Raw genomic sequence first — 20,258 nt, 5'->3', positions numbered from 1 at the left:
GATTCTCAGCAGCAATCGGTGCTGATCATGCTGCTTGTGAGAGCACAGCACTGATGGTTCCTGGCAAAATAAAGGCTCCCTTTAAGTTTCTTACAATCTGGAGAGAAACCTAGAGCAGCTCCTCAGTCACAGCATTTCTCCTTAACTGTTTACAATTGATCAGAAGAAAAAGATTCAGTATCCCACTGGCAATATAGGATTTCCAACAATCATATGTTAAAAACAGCTATCACTTAGCAGAGGAAAATCACTACATGAGGAAAATTAGTGCTTGTTAGTACATGTAATATTCAGAATCACGAGTAGAATAAAAGCAGCAATGCAGAAACTGTTATCAGCAGAGAGAAAATTATTCAAGTATGCATTTGAGTAATTCTGCATTTTAATTTAACCCTTTGAAACATTAATCAAACCGTGGCTAATTATAGGAATTAAGGAATTAAACGATGGAATCTTCTAAAAGATATTATTTAAAAGGCAGTTTATACAATTACTTGTATAGATGTTTGCTTTAAAGAGGGAAACATTTCTACTGTAATGAAAAGGGCCTTAGAAAATTAAATTAACAAGAGGGGACCAGGCTGATATGAAACTAAATTAGCATCAAATGCAAATTACAGGGTACTTAATGGTAGAAACAGGTGCAGAGCAGGTCCCTAAATGAGATAAATGAATAAAACATCCCTCTGCACAAATGTGGAAGCTGACACAAAGTCAATGATATGAATAATTCAGCAGCCTCAACACTGCTGTTGGGGTCAGCTTTCCTTGACCTTTGAAACAGGAAGTAAAATTCTGTCCAAATTTCAGTGACTGGAAATGCAGCAGTTATTTGTTGGGGGAAAAAATAAAAATGGAATACCCAGATAATAAAATAAATAAGTAAAAAATGCAGACCTGCAGTATGTGGGTGTGTATATACACACATATAAGTTGATAAATTGAAACACCAAATAAATGTATCAGCATAAGAAAATGTGCAGAATTGGAAAACCCCTCAGATGTTAGAGCCTCAGTGGCTGCAGAGTATTTGTTTCAGCCTAAAACTCTAAATGTGTCTGTGAGAGAGAGACATGAGAGCATTTAGGACGTGGCATGATCTAAGCATGTTCAGAGCTAAACGGTTTTGTCTTTCAAAAAATAATTTAGTTGTGCTAAAGGGGATATTAATAGAGTCAAAGTCATTATATTTCAGTCATTAAAGAAATCAAATCATATAAAAGGATCTGTTCAAAGCTCACCAATCGTATTCTTTGCTACAAACTTTGTTTAAGAAAGGAACTGAAAGACTTCTTTTCTAGATGCTTTACTTAAGCTCCTGATTTAGGCACTATTGTTGCCTTAAAACAGTGGAATATCTCCAGATTTACATCCTTATAACTAAATTAAGATTTCTACTCCTTTCCATGTGATAAAATACTCAGCTAAAAGCATAGGTCATATAATTTCTGATTAGATATACAGTCCTAATTTCAAATTGAATTTGGCACTAAAAAAGATTAATAAGGTATGACAAATAACTAATTTTTCCAAGTCGGAAATAAAGGAAGAACATCACCGCACACAGCATGTCTACTAGAGCAACAAAAGATATAAGGTAGCAGAAGTTAGCTCGGTTTGCTGTGTTAATCTTTCTTTACCTGCTTACCCGTCACCTGTGGAACATGTCTGATATAAGATTATCAAGTTTTGGGGGTTCAATTTGTCTTTCTATGCTTTGGGCAGGTAAAGCCCAGGAACAGGACTGAAGGGAGCACCTCTGCCTCCAGGAAGTTCCATGAAGAGTTAAATCAAGCTCTGACAGCATCCACCCTGAAGATGCATATTAAGGAGATAAACAAAAATCAACCCCAATATTGCATAATCCCATGTGGCAAATGGAGAGCTGGGAATTTGGGGGTTGAGTTCACGACTCCGCTCAGCACCGGGTTTGTGTGCAAAATGACTCCCTCCAAACGCCAGCTCTGAGAACCCAGCTGGTTCTCATTTCCAAACAACCAGTTTCTCTATCCCCAAGTGCTAAAGAAAATAATCCCAGCAATCCATGACTACACGCTTTCACAGGGACAGCAGTGAGAATTTGATTGTAGAGATAATTAAAGTCATTCCTGAAACTTCCAAGGAAAAAAAGCCCGAGGGGGGAGGAGGGGGACCAAGGGGGCCAACGATGCTCATGTTTAAATTGAACTAAGCAACCAGTTTGGCTTGGAAAAGGAGCAGGGATGACAACACTACTTTTAGGGAATTAGTTCCCCTGAAAATTCTCTCTCCTGCACTCTAATAGTTATAATATTTGCAAAGAAAATGTAATAGACTGTGGAGAGTCGGAAGATTACAGTGAGGTTTGGAGCCTGAATGTTCCTAATTTGGCAAGAGTATCCAGAGGGAAATGCTGTTGCATTCTGGTAAACTTGAATAAAATTATGTACAGCCACTTCGATTAGAAGGTTTTAAAGGGAAATGATGCCATAAAAGCAATAAAACCAACTGCTATCTGCTTCAAACACTGAAAACATCTTTTTAAAATTAATGTTTCCTGCAGCCCTGCCACGAGTTAGGTCTCAAATAATTTTAGTATTAACAGCACTCGAGAGTGGGTCAATCCAGAGCCAATTACATGACTGGATTAGTCCTCTATATCTTTCCAAAACAGTGGAGTAATTTCCACTACTCCGGCTGGTGTAAATCATCAGGGTGCCCCTGGCATCAGGAGAGCTGTGAGGCTCTGGCCACACTGAAAATAATCATCATCATGATTAAAAGAAAACCAAACAAAACCGGCTTGCTCCCAGCAAAGCTGAATTGTACAACCCCCATGTCACATGTCTACTGTGGCTCTCCTCATCCTGAAATCGGTGTGAAATTCAGAGACAGGGAGAAAGAGTTTAAAGCACTTGTAATCTCTCCGTCTGCACTATCTGCCTTGAGCAGGAAGGAGGGATCCACTCAATGAGAGCTATTCAGGGCCTCTCAATTAACCTGATTAGTTCAGCACGCTGCTCTCATGAATGACACCTTATCTTGGAAATGAAGGAAAAAAACTTCCTTCCTTCTGGAGACAGAGGCAGCCCCTAAAGCCAGAGCAGCAGCTCCCATCGGGGCTGGCTCCCCCATCTCATATCCCTGGGGAGCTGCTTTTGGGGTGGCAGGGGCAGGCAGCCCAGGTGGCCCAAGCAGGGAGGGGGTCCCCCTTCTTCAGAACCAACCAGGCACATGATGGGATTTTCTGCAGGGGTTAACCCTTGCAGCGCTGCAGAGAGCCCAGCCTGGACCCTGCCTGCAGGTAAGAGGTAGAGCAGCCGAGGGGGCGAACCTGCCCCAGGAACACTTGCCTTGTTTAAGTGTGTTGTAGTCTGGAACTTGTTTCATATGTGACAGATTAATGAGCGATAACTGGGTTACCATGGCAAAAAGCATTCCCAAAATTCTCTTTTGTTTGCCCAAGAACAGCCTCCCTTTCTTCCCCCCCGTCCCCCAAATCATGCCGCTTTACAATAACACAAATATAAACTAACAGCATGTTGTTCTTTCAAATGTGGATGGCTGCGAATGTCAACAAGGCTGACTGTTACATACAAACTCCAAGAATCAATCAGGAAAAATAGGTGTCTCAATTGCAATTCTGAAAACTCAAATTTATGAATGCCCAGCCAGCTTTGAAGGCATTTATTAGAAAAACTCCAATGACTTTCGAAGTATTAATGCACAAATGGCACATTAGGGCATGATGTATTAACGTTCTTGTAATTTCTGACAAATTGAGTTACCATTGTCACAGCGGGGCAATCCCTCAGAAAAAAACAGCTCCCCTCTCCTGCCATGCGGTGTTCAGCAGACGACAATTTGTGTACACATAATGGGGTTCAGCAAGAAGTTTTCCTCCTACACCACACTGCAGTTTATTCTGTTTTTCAGAATGCCAGGGCTATTACAGCACTCACTATGCTTTAGAAAAAAAGAAGGTAGATGTAGCCTAGGGATTGTCTTGCCTAAACAGCTCCTTAGGGTAGAGGCTCTCTCTGTGCCACTGTGCATTCCTAACAGCCGGGTCAGCCCAATGGAGCCCAGAGACTCCTGGAGCTCAGTAACATGAGACCACAGTGCCAAGAGGAAACCAGAACCCCAGAGATAAAAAAATCCTAAATTTTTCAGAGTTGCTTTCAGCACATAGACTCTGGCTTGAGAAACAAATTCTGCCCTAAACCCCAGAAGAGCCCAGGATTACCCAGGGTGCTCCTTTGTAACACAGTGGGAATCCCTTGCTTTTATTTAAAAAGGGCCAAATCCTGATCCCTGCAGGGCAGCTACCACAAAACTTGTGCAGGTCGTTCCCTTCTCCTGCCTGCAGAATCCCCAGCAAGACATGATGGGGCATGCTCCCATCGGCAGCTGAATGCTGCTGGACTCTACAAGCGATGCAGAGGCACATGGAGCAGACTGGAGGAGATCTTACCATAATAGCCCTGAGTGTGACTAATTTCCTTCTTCTTCTAGAGCAAAAAACTTTTTAATGAATACAGAATACATTTCTTGTGTCATCCTTCTACACAATCTGAACTAGGTAAAGTGGGTCTTAACATCCACTAATCAAAGTGACTTTAACAAATGGGAAGTCAGCCAGTGGTTATGTAGTGGTGCAGATACCAAAAAAATCCAACCAAAAGATTATATTCAGGGAGATTACAGAGAAGACCTGACTCAATTGGGTGGAAGTGGATGGTTATCCTGGTCAGGAAAGCCTGCCAGTCTCCCTGCAAAATCATGGGGAAAATTAAGGAAAATTATTATGTTTTAAACAGCTTCCTCTTAACCCATTGTAGACACTGCCTGTACCCCGTACAGATAACTTTATCCAAAGGTGAATTCTGGAATCAGTGGATGAACAGTTTGACAAAGTCCAAAATGAATGATGAATGGTCCCTAACAGTCATTGAGAGAACACTAACAAGAGGAAGATCATTTTTTTAGTGCTAGATGCTCGCAATGGGTTATCAATTCTTTCTAACATTTACCAATTTATCCCTTCCAGGGTCACAATTGTGATGTCACTTTGGGGATGTCCTTTATCTTTTTTATTTAATCTTTGAAAAAAATGACCTAAACATTCAGCTAATTGCATGATGCTGAAACAGTTTGCAACTCTGATTAGAAAGTCAACGTGGGAGAAGAACTGAGAAAATCCAAGCCTACAGCAAACCTTAGGACCCTGGCACTATGTCATTATAGTATCATCTTTTTTTTTTTAACCTCATTTTTATCTCATTCTAGCCCAGCATGGCACTGGAAGAGTTAAAGAAAACAATAAAAGAACAACTGAGTGTACAGGGGAGGATTTACTGGCATTTACTTTTAATTCTATGGTCCTTTGCTCTGTGGCTTATCAGCCCTATGTCAGCCCTTTTTCCTCCTTTATATTTCATGAGGGGACCCACATGCTGGTACTGAGAGACAGAGCCCAAGTGTCTGTAAGCTTTTTGTCAGGTAAAAAGAGAAGAAAAAGGAAAGGAACAAGAGGAAAAGCAAAGCTAAGAGGCATCTATTAGATGTCACTAGGCTTTTGTATTCATGTCAATGATTCAGGATTAGAGTATTTGAAATAATCTTATTGAGAGAACTCAAAAGCCCCACAGAGGGAAAGCCTGCTCGGTAGCATATGGCAGAGCAGCAGACAATATCTTATTAAGGATGTGTTAGCTAACACCATTACTTTTTATATTACATTACTGAACTATTGTGCCTCAGCCGGTTAGTGAGATGGCATAGTTGTGGAATGCCGTTCTGGACGTTTTACCACGTCGTTACAAAACCAGAAAGATTTGGCTGGGCATCCAGCCTCAGCCCAGCAGGAGGTGGCAGCAGCAATGCTGCTCTCTCAACCCCCCCAGACTGCTGGGATAAGAAACCACCCTTCTCCAGCAATGGGAAAACGATGCCCCCAAGCCCACTGATGGGCACACTGCTCTCACACCATCCAGTGCCCACCTATCCTTCCCCACCTCACTCCCCCCCCAAATCCAGGTCATCACCTTTCAGGTCTGGCTGCTCACCACTGCAGAGAAAAGCAGGGGGTATAGAGGGTGGCTCCTGCTGTATCTCCAGCAAAAAAAAAAAAAACACAACAGACTATTGCCAAACTCAGCCTCTTGTCAGATGAAGGGAATTTAATTTTGTTATAGTGAATGCTGTTAGTCTGAAAAATCTTTCTTTGCTCTTGGACAAGAGCTTGTAATTGGAGAAATAGCTCTTTTTAAAGTTATCTTCATCTGCCTACACCTTTAGAGGCAGCAAGAAACCAAAGACAAAACAGTACTGTTCATAGCATTTCAATGATTGCAGTGAAAGGCTCTATATCTGGGTCACCTTATTACTGTCCAGTATATAATTTCAGTGACTTGCTATAAAGCCTTTTAATAACTCATTTCATATAATTCACATATTAACAGCACTAGAAAATTTATTTTCACCTTTCCTATTTCCAAACACTGTTTTTAAAAAGTGGGTAGAAAACTGTTCATTCTGTTTAAAAAAATAAAACCTCTAAGATACTGTCCCTAGCAAAAAAAGTAAACACTCATTTGATACAGTAATATATTCTGATCACAAACTACCTATGCAAAGTTGCTAATGCAACACAATGAGAACTCTGTATGGCTTTTCTGTACTTTTCCAGAACTGTTACAGAAAAAAATACCCCATGATGGTACAGGGAAAGAGAAAAATTCATACCAGTATTTACCACTATTACTACAGAGACCTGCTGCTGTCTGAGGATAGCAGTAAATCCATTTCTAGAAATGATTCCATCATGATTTACACAGACACTTACACTTGTTTCTTATTCTCTTTTAACTTTATTAGTTAGGTGGTGTATTAAAATTAAATACATCCAGCAGGCAGAAGTGAATTTGAATTTAGCACAGTTTTTCTGTAGATGTGGATGATTTCTTATAAGAATATGTTTCTGTGGCTAGAAGATGCAAACATTTATGACTACTCACAGGAAGAAAACTACTCACATGCCCCAGCTTCTGCAGAATAAAGCTTGTGCTGGGATAGAGCTAAGATACATTTTTCATGTTTGGAACAATTTTAGCTAATCTGCATTAAAACTGAGGATGATCTTTGCAAATACACTTTCCTATGACTCTTATTCATGTGTGCATTCCTACTGTGATAGCAAATATGGAAATAAATCAGGTGTTACGATGGGACAGGAAATTTATCCACACCAGAGACTGTGTGTACATATATATTCATATGAGAAAAAGCCACTGTCTTTTCCCAAAAAAAAATCATTACTCTTGAGAAAGAGAAGAACTGACACCAAGCTGCATGGAGCCCAGTAGCCCACTGCGCCGAGCACGTCCTCCCTGCTGCAGGACACACTTTGAAGTAGGAATTCATATGAAGAAATCAATAAGTATGAAAAGCACATTTGAAGTTTTGTGACCAGAAACAAAGGGACAGATCCCCCTGCCAGGCCCTGGGCTCCTCCTGGGACCAGTCCAGCGCACTAGGAGCTTTCCTGATGCTGCAGGAGGTCACGGTACAGAGGCAGCCAAACTTTTTTAAGCACCTCTAACCTTGGATGCTCAAACCCCACCATCTGAATGAAGCAGCAGAGTAATCCAGTTACATCTTGGGCTGCTCCTCTGCATAAGAAAACCCACAGGGTCTTCAGGATGGACTTTGAGGACTTAAACCAGTGCAGTCTGCTAAAGCTGTCAGCCCTTGCTGACCAAGACAGATTTTCAGAAAGAGCCCAAGGGACTTACCAGCTGAAAGCAATAAGTGCAGAGCTGCACACCTCGGGCTCACTACCTACCCAAGACAGATCAGAGCTATACAGACACATACTGGTCTTGGAGCAGCAGGTCCAGCATATCCCGTGTGTGCACTCAAGTCGCTTTTCTAGACTGACAAGTGGCCAAGCCTCAAAGGGCTGTGGGTGAACACCAAGATGATAGTCAAATGCCAAAAGCAATAGAGTAGGCTGGTTTTCACTTTCCTCATCCCCAGGATATTCAATACAAGCCTAAGGTTTTGATTCTTGATAGAAAAATCTCAATCTCCATTTTCAGTCTGCATCAGAAGAACCACTTCTCTTTGGGAATGGGATCATCTACCTACCTAGAGGTTACAGAGTACCTAGCACAATGCACCTTCTTTGCAATAGAAGCCTCTGTTTTATCACCATGATATTAAATAGTAACAATCAGGCATAAGATCACAGTGAAAATAAAGCCCAAAATGCTAGCTGCATATTCAAAAGGCATCACTGAGAGAAGCAAGTAACTATTAGAGTAGTGTGAAATGTTTGCAGTGAAACCCAAAACCACATAAAACTTGCCTGGTTTGGGGTTTTATAACAAACTGAAAACTCAGAACAGGTTTGCTAAGAAAGTCACAAACCTCCCAAGTGAAGCTAAGACCAAATTAAAGCTTTGCATAATAGTTTTGAGATTATACAAAAATTCTTATACTTGGAGGCAGAGGGGAGAGAAATCAAACAAACAGTAAGCAGAAGTTGTTTGACCCTGACCAAGTTCACTCAACGCCAAGAGCAAAAGAAATGAATTTTGAAGCAGCAGAGATTTGTGCCAACCCCAGTAGACTGAAATAAAGAGATTTTTGCAAGAATCCTTGCAAAGTTACCCCCAGCTCTAGTGATTTCATCACCAGAAAGAAGATTGGCACCCCATGTTTGAGGAGTGCTGGTCGAGGGGCAAGCTTTTATGTCTGAAACTCTGTGTTAGAGTCATCTAGTGATCAGAGTCTCGCATTTATCTCACAAGAGCTCAAAATGCCTTTGGCTGCTGAAGTCATGTGGGAAATGTTTCGGGTAATGCTTCTCAGCTGCATCAATCACAACTAAACCCTCAAGGATGTGTGTCTCAGTCCTTCCCCTCTCAGAAATGTATGGGTTCAGAGGCTTCGGGAGCTTGCATGAAATGCTCAAAGCCAACTTCTGGCTGTCTGAACGCCCTGCTTAGAGGCCCAGAGACAGCATGGGAGACATCTCTGTGCAGTGCTGGGGGTAGTCTTCTGTCACCCAGTTTCTGCTCCCTGGACTGCCTCCCTGATGTGATCAGTAATTCCCATCTGGCTCTGGAAGGAGTGGGTACTTTCCAGTACAAGACTAAAGAGAACAGCTGAATATTCAGGCCCAGGAGTATTTCACACCTATGTCTTGAGATCTGTTAGAACATGTCATGCCTGCCCTCCTGCATGCGAAGTCCACCCAAGGATCCAGGACAGATGGGACCCGCTGCCTCCTGCAGCCCTGTCTCCAGCATGGGCAAGGGAGGAGCAGGACATCAGCACAGAACCCTTCTGCTGAACCCACACAGCAAGGTTCAGGTACCACATATGGTGAGGGGGACCAAGGATATGACCAGGACATGTCAGGAACTGGGGGTCCTGCAGAGGGAACACTGCCAAAGTGCCTGGCATCTTCTGCCACTTTGCTGTGACACCAGTGCTACAGTGAGCACATATCCTTTTAGTAGGGCTGGGGATCAGCTGCAGCACTGATCCCATCCCCTGCAGCAAAGCAATCCTCTGAAGCTCCCTCCCAAGCAAAACTGACCTCGTCCTGCCACCAGCACCTCTCCTAAAGCTGGCCAGATCTGCCAGCCCACCCGCATCTCCATCACCCTCCTTCCAGGCATGGAAAGCTACTGCAAAATGCATTAATCACCACATCTGCCTAACAAGTGTATGTGTGGAGAGGATGAAGTGAGTGTGGTACAGTCCTCTGTGTCATTTTTACACCTGCCTGCTATCTAGGATGAAAAGATGATCAGGCCTGTAGAATACAATCCACTACCTAATGACTTGTAAAGAACTAGAACGGAGACATTGAAAGTCATTCACTCCTCTTTTCATGTCATTGCACAGTGAAATTCTACCCACAAACATAAAGTTTTTCAGGTTAAAGTCTGAAAGATTTCAAAAACATGCGCAGGTAAGTTGGCTCTCTCCACAGCCACAGCAGCTGGGTGTGCTGGGGAGAGATGACTGAGAGCCTGGCTGAGCACCCCATAGAGCAGGTGCCAAAAGCACACAGGCATTTCAAACACTGGTAGCAGGTCATGCATTAAAATATACCCCAGTGTCATCTGATAATAAAGCATGGAGGATATTACACTCCATCCTCCAATCCATGAGTCCCCACTCTTGCTCCATGGACAAGAGCTCTGATTACACTGGAAATGCATAAACCACTTCTTTAAAGCTAGAGCGAACTTCATTGCTCAGAAACTTCAGCCAAAACAGCATGTGAAGAACTTCAGTATATTGCCAGGCAAGGGCCAGAAGAGACCCTGTTCATCACCATGCTCACCTGCCACCTAAGGCACAAAGTCTCTACCTGGGGGAGCTCCAGCACAAAGCTTGTTGGCTTACACCACAACTAAAGTTTCTCTATCCAGAAGACAGACATGAGATTTCTTAAGCAGAAATCTCATCTGTCTTGGTAAACCTCAGCAAAGACAATTTCAGGCCACTGTCATCAGCCTGCTTGCTGATGACCTCTGGGAAGCAGCAAAATTTGGGATGAACCAGCAATTGCCAAATGGGCTCGTTTCAGCCCTTTTTCCATGCAAAGTCACAAGCTGGAGGTATATATATAGATATAAGTCCTAAATGCTGAGATTTTTCTGCCACTATATTTGGGATTGCAGCGATTATTCCTATTTTATCAGTCACTAGGACTCCTGTTTACTGGATGCAGCCATAAAAGGTAAAGAAGCCCCAGCAGGCACAAGTAACACCATTAAATATCAGTCCTGCACTGGTAAATTGGGTTTAAAAGTTTGGAACAGAATGCAGAGAGAGGAGTCTCTTTCCTGAACCAAGGAATAATATAAAGCCCCACTTTCTCCCCTATGTGACTTTTGTCATTATCATCTTTTCAGATTCTTACAAAGCAAACCTAATTAGGAAGCTCTCTCATTAGTCTTCCAGAAAAATTAGCACAGCTTATGCTAATTACTCCTGTAAAATTTAATAAACTCGTTGAAATGGGAATAGTCTAATGAGGTTTTATTTATTGAACTAAGATAACTGTAAGGAAAAAGGTTAGGACACCATGATATCCAGAGTGGCAATAAAACTACAATTTATTCAATTTCTTCACAGGAATTTTATTGCAAACCTTTTAAATTCAAATATGAGTTACAGTTTGAAAGTTAAATCAATCTAGAATTTAATTTAATAACAGGAAGTGCTCTGTGTTTTCTTTAAGCAGGATTACAATACAGCCCTGCCACTGCACTTGTAGGAGGAATTGTGCATTTGTATTGTGACAATAATACCCCTTTTAAAATGAGTTCCTGTTCATCAGATCTTCATCTCAACACATGTAACTGGATTAGTGATAAAATATACAGGCTATGCTAAGAAGATGATTCAGACACACACAGGTTTCCAAGAAATTTCCCTGAAATGACTGCTCTATAAGCATAATAGGTTTATTTTGTTCTCCAGAGAAAATTTAGAACACTACATGAGTATAAATTTCTCTACGTCCCTTTCACTACTGTATCTGCTGATACTATAATAGAGCAAAGCATAAAGCAATTTTGAAATGTACGATTTACTTTCAATATCTAGGGTTGGAAAAAGAATACAACACATGTAACTTTGAAGTTGCCAAACGGCTTCTTTGCCAAGTTCACTAAACCACCACAAAGACAGAGTTCTCTCTATCCCAAGTTTCTCTAACCTCATCAAAGAGAATTAATCAATCCAAAATAGTATTGCAGCATGTAAGATGAGGATTGCATTTCCATGTAAGTACATATGTCAAAAATCCCATGGATAGATTCTACGTTAAGCTCTATGTTAGGTCAGAGTCTGTGGATTCACAGGATTTGACGTAAGAGTTAGATTAAATCCATAGGCAAGACTTTATCGAAGCGTAAGGCATGTGGGAGTGCTTTAGCCCAAATGGTAAATGAATTCTCTAAGCTCACATGCAAATAAAAATAGCTAAATATGGTTTTGCATATCAATTGACATAATAGTTAAAAATTGCATGCATGGAGAAGTGACAATGGAGTACAATTAAACACATGTTCCGGCTTGTGCAGGCATTTTAACATTAGGACAATTCTAAAGGACTCGTTTTAAGGTAAAAAGACTCCATATAGATCACTTCATCCTTTCCGTACCAAAAGGGAGAAAAAAAATGAATAGGATAAATGTCACAAGAAACATCACTAAAGCCACTAGCTGTATAAAGCACATACTTATTTGGCCTAAATTGTTTGAACTAGCCCCAGCCAAGAAAAGGTTTTAAGTACCCTACTGGGACAGATGCGAAGCGGCAACAATAGAAGCCACACTAATGCAATCCAGGTAACACAATCCTGTTTCAAAAACACGGGGAGGGCTAATTACAGTACTGCTGAGTCAAATTTCTTATACCACTGCAACCCACAGGAACAGGTCAAAATCAAATGTTATTCAAACCACAGTCATATCAGCCTTCTGTATCAAAGTCACAATTTAAAACCAAGTGAAGAACTTAAAAGCTTAACCCATTCACAAGCCAAGCGTGATTCAGCGCGGGTGGTGAGGTAGGGCTTTTATTATCATCTTCAAATTATGTTTAGCTTGTCTTTTGAAAATAATCTTCAGAACTCATTGCTTTTGCATCAATTTAGGTAAAAACTGAGAAATTGATCACTGCTAGAACCTAAATCTGTTTTTTCCATGTAACAGTTTTCCTCATTTTGCAGGAAGTGTGCAACAGACAGCATCTCTGGCTTTCTTAATCTAAAATGTTTTGCAACTAGCAGTTTTGCATACTAGATAGTTAAACAAAATATTTCTGTAAACCTGCCATTAGCATCTTAACATCTCACTTTCCAGTACAATGAAAAATTCATGTGAATTTTGTAGCTTTCATGTTGCTCAAAATGCCACTCTAACACCATGTTTATAGTGTTCAGCTCTGTACCATGCTTATAAAACACATCTCCATACAGATTTCACTGTGAATTTTTCCCCCCGCACACTTTCCCTGCTACTACCTAATGCTCACAGAAGATGAAAATATGCCTAGTTAAAATAGATATACCTTCTGAGATTTAAACACTCTTAGGATCACTTATTATAGCTAATCAAAACACCTGATATAAGATTCCAATATATGCACTTTCTTACCAAATTCAGACAAGAACTGTAAATCTTGATGAGCACAATGCTAGGCAAGGCTCTGCCCTATCACTGGACCATTCTCTGGGTGGGCCACCCAACACACCAAACCCTCTTCACCTTCTAACATGGATGCCCTGGCACAGAAAATACTTTAAATTGAGTATAGCAAACCTTAACTCAGACAATAATGCAAGCAGAAGCATGCTATTCTATGCTCTTGCCCCTATACATATAGGTAGTTTCCCTTCAGGCTCCCTCTATTCACAGATTAGTGCAAGGGTATTGCTTTCCCCAGGCGATGACAGACACTTTCAGTACTTCATGGCCATTTAACTCTTCTAGAGTAATGCTGCATAATAACCAGGTTATTGCACATGGCTTTGTACAATTATTTTTGACAATTAAAATGTAAAAATTACTATTTGGCTACCATTTTGCATAATTGCAAGCACAGAAACTATGCATGCTTCAGAACAACTAAAATAGATATATTGTACTACAGTGATTTACATGGTGATGTCAGATTAGTAATATGGATCTGTTTAAAAACACGGCAATTAAGACAGGCAAAAATGAATTGATCAGCTGACAATACAGTCAAAATGGTATTCCAACCACAGAAAATAAGAGGAGGAAAAAAACCTTACTTTGCAGATCTATTTTTTAACTGGTTTTATGCATAAATAAAAACCTTAAAATGTAGATGGATTGCATCCAACAGAACTACTGTAGCTAAGTGATAATGATTCAAACATTTTTCAAATAAAAGTTAAATATTTATAAGCACCCAACCACATTTCATAAATCACAAACTATTATTATTTTATTCCTGAAGCTTCCCTGGCATAGCATGTGAATTGAGCCACAGAAAGTCAGAAAGAAAAATCTCCTCTTTATGCACATGAATCAGTTACAAGAACTGAAGCCCTCCAAAGAGCAGGTCACTCCATTATCCTCCATATGGCCCTTCCATGGCAATTGCAATTGCAAAGCACAACTAATTCAGTATCAAAAACAAAATTTCATCCATACATACTCCTAATTCTTCCCCATTAGCAACACAGGGCAGGTGTTTCATTATAATGAGGAGGGGGGTAAAAAAAATGGAAGGAAACAATAGCAGTCCTTACCTGTCAATTATCACTGGATCTGATGGAGTCTCATTTCTGTTGCCACAGCTTTTCTTGTCACAACAGCGGCTACAGAGCAAAAGCGAAAGGATTTAGTGCAACCATTACACTGTAAAATCATCATTACGAACATGGTAGGTTCAAATTGCCGGCTAGAGTTACCGCTCGGTCCCTGCCTGGAAATCAGTCAAATGTAGTGGGTCACATATGGGTTAATTACTATGTTTAACTTCTTGCACAGCTGGTTAGCAACGGAAAATATAAAAAGAGAGGGTTTTTGCCCCTTTCACAAATAATATTTCAAATATCATCCGAAACAGGGAGACCTGCCTATTCGTAGCCTCTTTGCCATGGGGTTGAACTGTTGTGCCACATACGCTAGCACACAAAATAAGGCAGCTTTTTCCCTGCTGAGCCTAGTTTTTACATTTGCTTAACGCTTACATTACACATCCACAAGGTATTCCTACTTCTACACAATTCTCAGCTACCAGAAAACCTCCCCCTGAAATCTGAAAACAGTTATTCTCCAAGAAACACTGTTGTTAATGGGGAAGCTGAAATGCAAGTGCCATTGGCAGCAGTTCTTTTATGCTCAAGCGTGCCTGTTTCCCCAAGTTTTCTGAGCATGTTAATGATCCCTAATGCCATAGAGAGCACAGCTCCAGCGGCTGGTGCCCTGCATCAGGTCAGATACAAAGCAGGCATATGAAATATAAGCTCCGTCTCCCAAAGCACTGCTCCATTGCTGACCCTCCAGGCTGGGATTCTTTTGAAGTAAGGTGGCTCATTGTTTCATAAGAGAAGTTAAATTGTTGTTTGTGACAATTCCTTGTCAGGGATTATTGTTCATTAGGAGCCACAGATATACTGCAGGTAAGATCACCGGCAGCATTTACATTTCTGCTCAGGGTGGGAACCCCTCCTGGTGCATCTAGAGCTGTGGCTGAGTGACATATAGGCTGCCCTGCTCACCCTGCAGCCCATCCAAACCCGTGAGACTAAGTCATAGCTACATAGCTGACCAATCCTCAGGCTTCCACCCACCCCAGGGAGGAAACACCCATCTAGCAAGGAAAGCTCTTATTTGCTGATATCTCTTGAAACAAAATCTCCACCGAAATCAAGGCTTCAAGGAATAAAAAAAAAGAAAATTAATCAAGAAGCTCCTGGCCTTCACGAGCCCTCCTTGGTACCTCCCAGAGAGCTTCTGGATCAAGATTGGGCAGCTTCTGTGTGGCTGCAGGGACCTCATCCCACAGTGACACCAAGTGACAGGCAGCAAGGACCACTCTGCTCTCCCTGGCCAGACCTAAGCACATGTCTCCATTCAATAAACTTTCTAGTAAACCTCAACTGTACACAACCAGATCTTTGAAGACTGCCAAGCTTGTTCCAAATGGTGTTCCAGGGACCTGCACATCACCCTTATTTCAGCGGGTGGCTGGCAAGAGCAACTATAGCTCCCACTCAGATGAACTATTTTCTTTTCCCCAGAAGGTGGAAGAACATCAGGGCAGGAAGAAGCCCTCAGAAGTGCCACGCTATATAAATAATCCTGTTGGGAATATGACAAAGGTTCTCTTGTGTTGCTGAACAATAGAGTGAATAATATACAGTTACCCACCAAGATTAGCAATAAAGCAAGTAACCACACTAAAGATAACAAAAAAAAAGGGGGGGGGAGAGCTTTTACAAACCCAGCCTGTTTAAACATGGCTTAAAAAAAACAAAAAAATTTTGTTTTCAAAGAGAGGAAAATACATAATTCTTTTCACCGCAAAAAGCTTCAAGGCAACTATTCAGGGCTGAAACTTTTCACAGTTAACACATGTGCAGTATCTTCATTTCGGTGGAAGTTACATTGTCTGGGATTGCCAAAAAAAACTGCTTAATTTTACAGCACAATACCACAATTGATCCACCAGAAAATGCAAGACTCTTGGCACCCAGAAAGTATTAAAATTTAGGAAGGAATAAAATATGCTGTAGGTAAATGGTCTTGTGGACGTTCGGGGGGCTGTTTTGCCTATAAAAGGACTTGTCGTTGGAGTGCAGCTAGAATGTGTGGGGTGAGAAAATTTACCCACAAACAAGGCAATAAAAACTGCTAATCATTTTTAAATGATTAAAATGTAATTAGAAACAGAGTTGGCACAAGTTAAGACAATGCAGTTCTTGTGACTGAAGCAAATCAGGGCTAGTCCTGACATTCTCACAGCAGACTGGAGGGACAGAAATTGCCACATTTACTCAGGCGAGCAAAGGTTCCCAGGCTCCCAGCACGAGATGGGCAGATACCACCATCCACTTACCACAAGGCTCAGAGGCCAGCACCTTCCTGGGGCAGTAACCTAAAGGGAGAAGTAGGTGCAGGGGCCTGGAGATGAGGACACCTCGGACTCACCTCCTGCCACAAGCAGGATGGAGTCAGGCACTGGCCAACAGGGACAACCCATCTCCAAGAACTGAGTAAGGACTGCATTGCTCATCGGGTATCCGCCTCATTTGGGCAGGGCTTCCAAAGAGTGCACCCCATAATCCTGAGCAATAGTAGGAATCCTCACTCCTTGCACTGCAGTTTGAGGGTGCTGTGGAAGAGGTGCATGTCTGGCACATCCTGCTCTCTGAAAGGAAGCCCCAAATGTTCTTTCATGTTCTAGATGATTACTTTTTAAACTTTAGCTTGTATTTGTGTTTTTATCTCCCAACAGCAGAATTCAAGGCTTCCTCTACCCTAGTTTTTCTATGCAGAGAATTAAAACATCATGCAAACCCTGAGTTTGAGACCTGCTTGCACAATAAGTACTTGCCTCAAAAGTTTTAGTGCCTACTTAACACTTGGAAATAAGTTCCTAAATATTCAGCACTCTTCCTCTTTTCCCCGAAGGAATTTAAAAAGTCCCAGGAGCTTTCCCGGAACCCTCCAGCTCCCAGCAAGGCTCTTCAAAAGCTTAGGAAGAGGTACTGAGTGCCAGCTCCTTGCAGCCAGGAGGGCAAGGTCTTGTCCTCTCTGTTCTTCCATGACACCTCTCCCCAAGTAGGGCAAGAAGCCAGGGTTCAGGCACAACACCATGTTAGCCAACAAAACAAGCCTACGAAAACTGGTATGTTTGGGGGTAACTCACTTTTAAAACAAAGAACTCTAGGCAGTAATGCAACCTCTTCCCATCACAACCTCATCCTGTTCCTGCACCCCATCTCTGTCTACCCCACTCCAGTTGCCATCCTCGCCATCCCCAGGGCTTGTGCCCAAGCCCCACACTATCCCCATCCTACCCCTTCACAGGCCTCCCCATCTGCTGGCTGCCACCACCACTCCCAGTTTTTGTTGCTGCCTTTGTCCTCAACCCAACTCTCTGGGGACCTGCTGCCTTCCTGCCGTCTTGCTCCCTATCTTCCTCTTCGCTTCCCTGTGCTGACCATCTCTAGCCTGCACTACCCAGCACTACTGCGGACACACAGGAGATGGCCTCCTCACCCAGTGTCTGGCACCCCCAGATCCTCTCATCCCCACCCTGGTGTGGTGGGCAGGAGCATCACTCATGAGAGGAGCCCTGCTTTGTGTATCTGTGCTTGGGCTTTCTGTGGGGACAATAAACAATGAGAAATGACGGGGCGATGGCATGTGGCCAGCACAAATGCGACTTTCCGATCACTTAGCTGCCAGGCTCTAACAAGTCCTTAGCAAGTCCATGTGGGAGATTTTGCAGGAGCTCCCAGTGAGGTGGGTTTCATCCTGAAGATGATGCAGTCAGGACGAGCCCTGCCCCAAAAAGGCTCCTCACCCTGAAGCATGGATGTGCAGGAGGCTCTTGCCAAAATGGCTCTAAGATTGTATTTTACACAGACAAAACCCATATTTTACTCCAACCTCATTCTCAGAAGTCACTGAACCATTTTAGCTGAAACTTTCCAAAGAAAGTCAGCCCGAGGCTGACACCCTGCAAAGGACGTTTCAGCCAGAACAGTTTAAGTTTGGCAAAGCTGTAAGCCACTGAAGGTTTCATAATGGAAATTGTTGAGGCAATATTAACTATAGATGTCCCTCCCCATGCTGCCTACAATACTAATAAATTCCACTGAGGCCGTGAATTCTCCCCAGCTATTAACATTTTCTCCAACAGTATTTTTATATTTGACAAAACACAATTAAGTCCTTTGAAATAAACCACTACCTGAAGCAAACATCAGCCCCACTTTCCTGCCACAACCAGGATTCGCCTATACATTTGAATTCTTTGTCTTATCCGTGCCATAGTTGTCGTATCCTATAAATACCCAGCTTTGTCACATAAATGCAAAGTTTTATTGTGCAGTTAGCCTTGATAGAAAGCACTGCTGAAAGTTGTTTAGAAATTAAATATCTAAAACAAGCTATTTTAAAATACAGAGCCCTCACTATTTCATGTCTGAAATGAAGAAATTTCATCTTAGGGAGAGCAAGCTGTCTTTCACACCATATGGCTAATGGTAGTGCATAGCAATTAGCTGGGCTGATTAATGGGGAACAGACTCTAATTTTATGCTTATAATTGAGGCTGCATTTGCACCCCTGGTGCAAATTCAGCACATCCCAACTTCCACTTACAACAGGCAAGAAATCAAGAGAAACAGAATGGTGTGGAGAGAGAATTTTTTTTTCCTTCTAGACCCCTAAAGAGCATCAGATTTGCAATTTAAAAGAGTGTTAGCAGCACAATAGATGACAGATTTGTGCAATAGGGTCAAGCGGCCTGGTAAACAAACAGCACCCTCTTACACATGTATAGGCAGAAAAGGAAATGGGTAATATCTAATATGAGCTATAAGACATTTGAATATGTCTCCCCCACCCCATCAGGCACACAACATTTGCCTACTATGGTCAGATTATTATTTCTTTTACTACTCCTCTACCTTATGGTTATGAAACACAAGGCAGCAGCTAGCAGTAAACAAATAGAAGGAGAAGAATAAACCTCCTGATCCAGTCAATTTTAAGAACAAAGAAAGTGTAAAGTGCTTTAATATAGGGAAAGACTGCGTATCTTTCCACATTCCCAGAATGGAAATAATTTTGTCTCAGTCAAAGTATGCTGAATGGCCATAAATTTTTGATGTGGGTATTTGGTCCTCTGGTTAGAACTCAGCCCTCCATAGGAAGTTTTAATTTACTTCTTACTCTTTATGTTTCTAAAGAGTTAGTAAGAAAATTAATACATTGAAGTAGGCAGTCTTTACCCTTGCATGGATGGCTCAGAGTGGCTGGCAGGTGTAATTCCTACCTCAAAAACCTTGTTGTTTAAGTATGAGGAACGAACAGCAGTTTCAGACCTGACACTGCAGGCACCTGAGCATGTGCTTAGTTTTACTCGCGTGGACGGTCCCACTGTTTTACTGGTTTACTACCAGAGAAAAGCTAAGCGCACACTTCAGCCTTATCAGGTCAGGGGCCCCCTGTAATATTTCCATGAATTGTTCCTAGCTAGGTATCTAGTGTGAAAGTGGTGCTAATTGTGCCAACAAATTTTAGGGCAATTATGAGTTGTCAGCAGGACTGGGTTTCCATTGGGAAAGGGAGAACTAGCCCAGAGTCCTCAAGCAAAGCAATACCGCAGCCCCAAAAGCAGCAGAAGCTCTGGCACCTCCTGGAGATACCCTTGTACTCTGATTGTTCTTAGACTGCAATGGGATATCGCTGGTTTCCTGGAAGAAACCAAACCATGAATGAAGCAGCTTGGAAAAATACAACATGGAAACTGAAATTCCCAAATGCTGCAAGGAATAATTTGGAGGGGCTGTGTGGGGTTTTACCCAGGCTGACAAAGCAAGCGGAGCAGCTCCTTCTCTGATGGCATCGCAGGGTATTGCCCTGCAGCAAGCTTTTATCAGGGAGAAGCTGCCATGGAGGACAAAACATGCAGATCCCCAAGACAGAAAAGAAATACTATAATAATAATAATAAAAAAAATAAAAATC

The 20,258-nt window shown here is 42.0% G+C and overlaps 1 protein-coding gene across 4 annotated transcripts in view; it reads right to left on the bottom strand.

Moving 5' to 3' along the window:
• Positions 1 to 20,258, bottom strand: part of EBF1 (EBF transcription factor 1) — a 274,295-nt gene that overhangs the window by 240,834 nt on the left and 13,203 nt on the right. For all 4 annotated transcript variants that reach the window (XM_013128585.3, XM_005147314.4, XM_031047356.2 and 1 more), the window contains exon 6: positions 14,298 to 14,366. In XM_013128585.3, coding sequence (XP_012984039.1) covers positions 14,298 to 14,366 — 69 coding nt within the window. The remainder of the gene's footprint in view (positions 1 to 14,297; positions 14,367 to 20,258) is intronic.

This window comes from Melopsittacus undulatus, chromosome 10, assembly GCF_012275295.1.
Source record: "Melopsittacus undulatus isolate bMelUnd1 chromosome 10, bMelUnd1.mat.Z, whole genome shotgun sequence".
NCBI classification, from domain to species: domain Eukaryota; kingdom Metazoa; phylum Chordata; class Aves; order Psittaciformes; family Psittaculidae; genus Melopsittacus; species Melopsittacus undulatus.
Note: the sequence above shows the minus strand (reverse complement) of the source record. Positions and strands in the feature narration are given on the sequence as shown.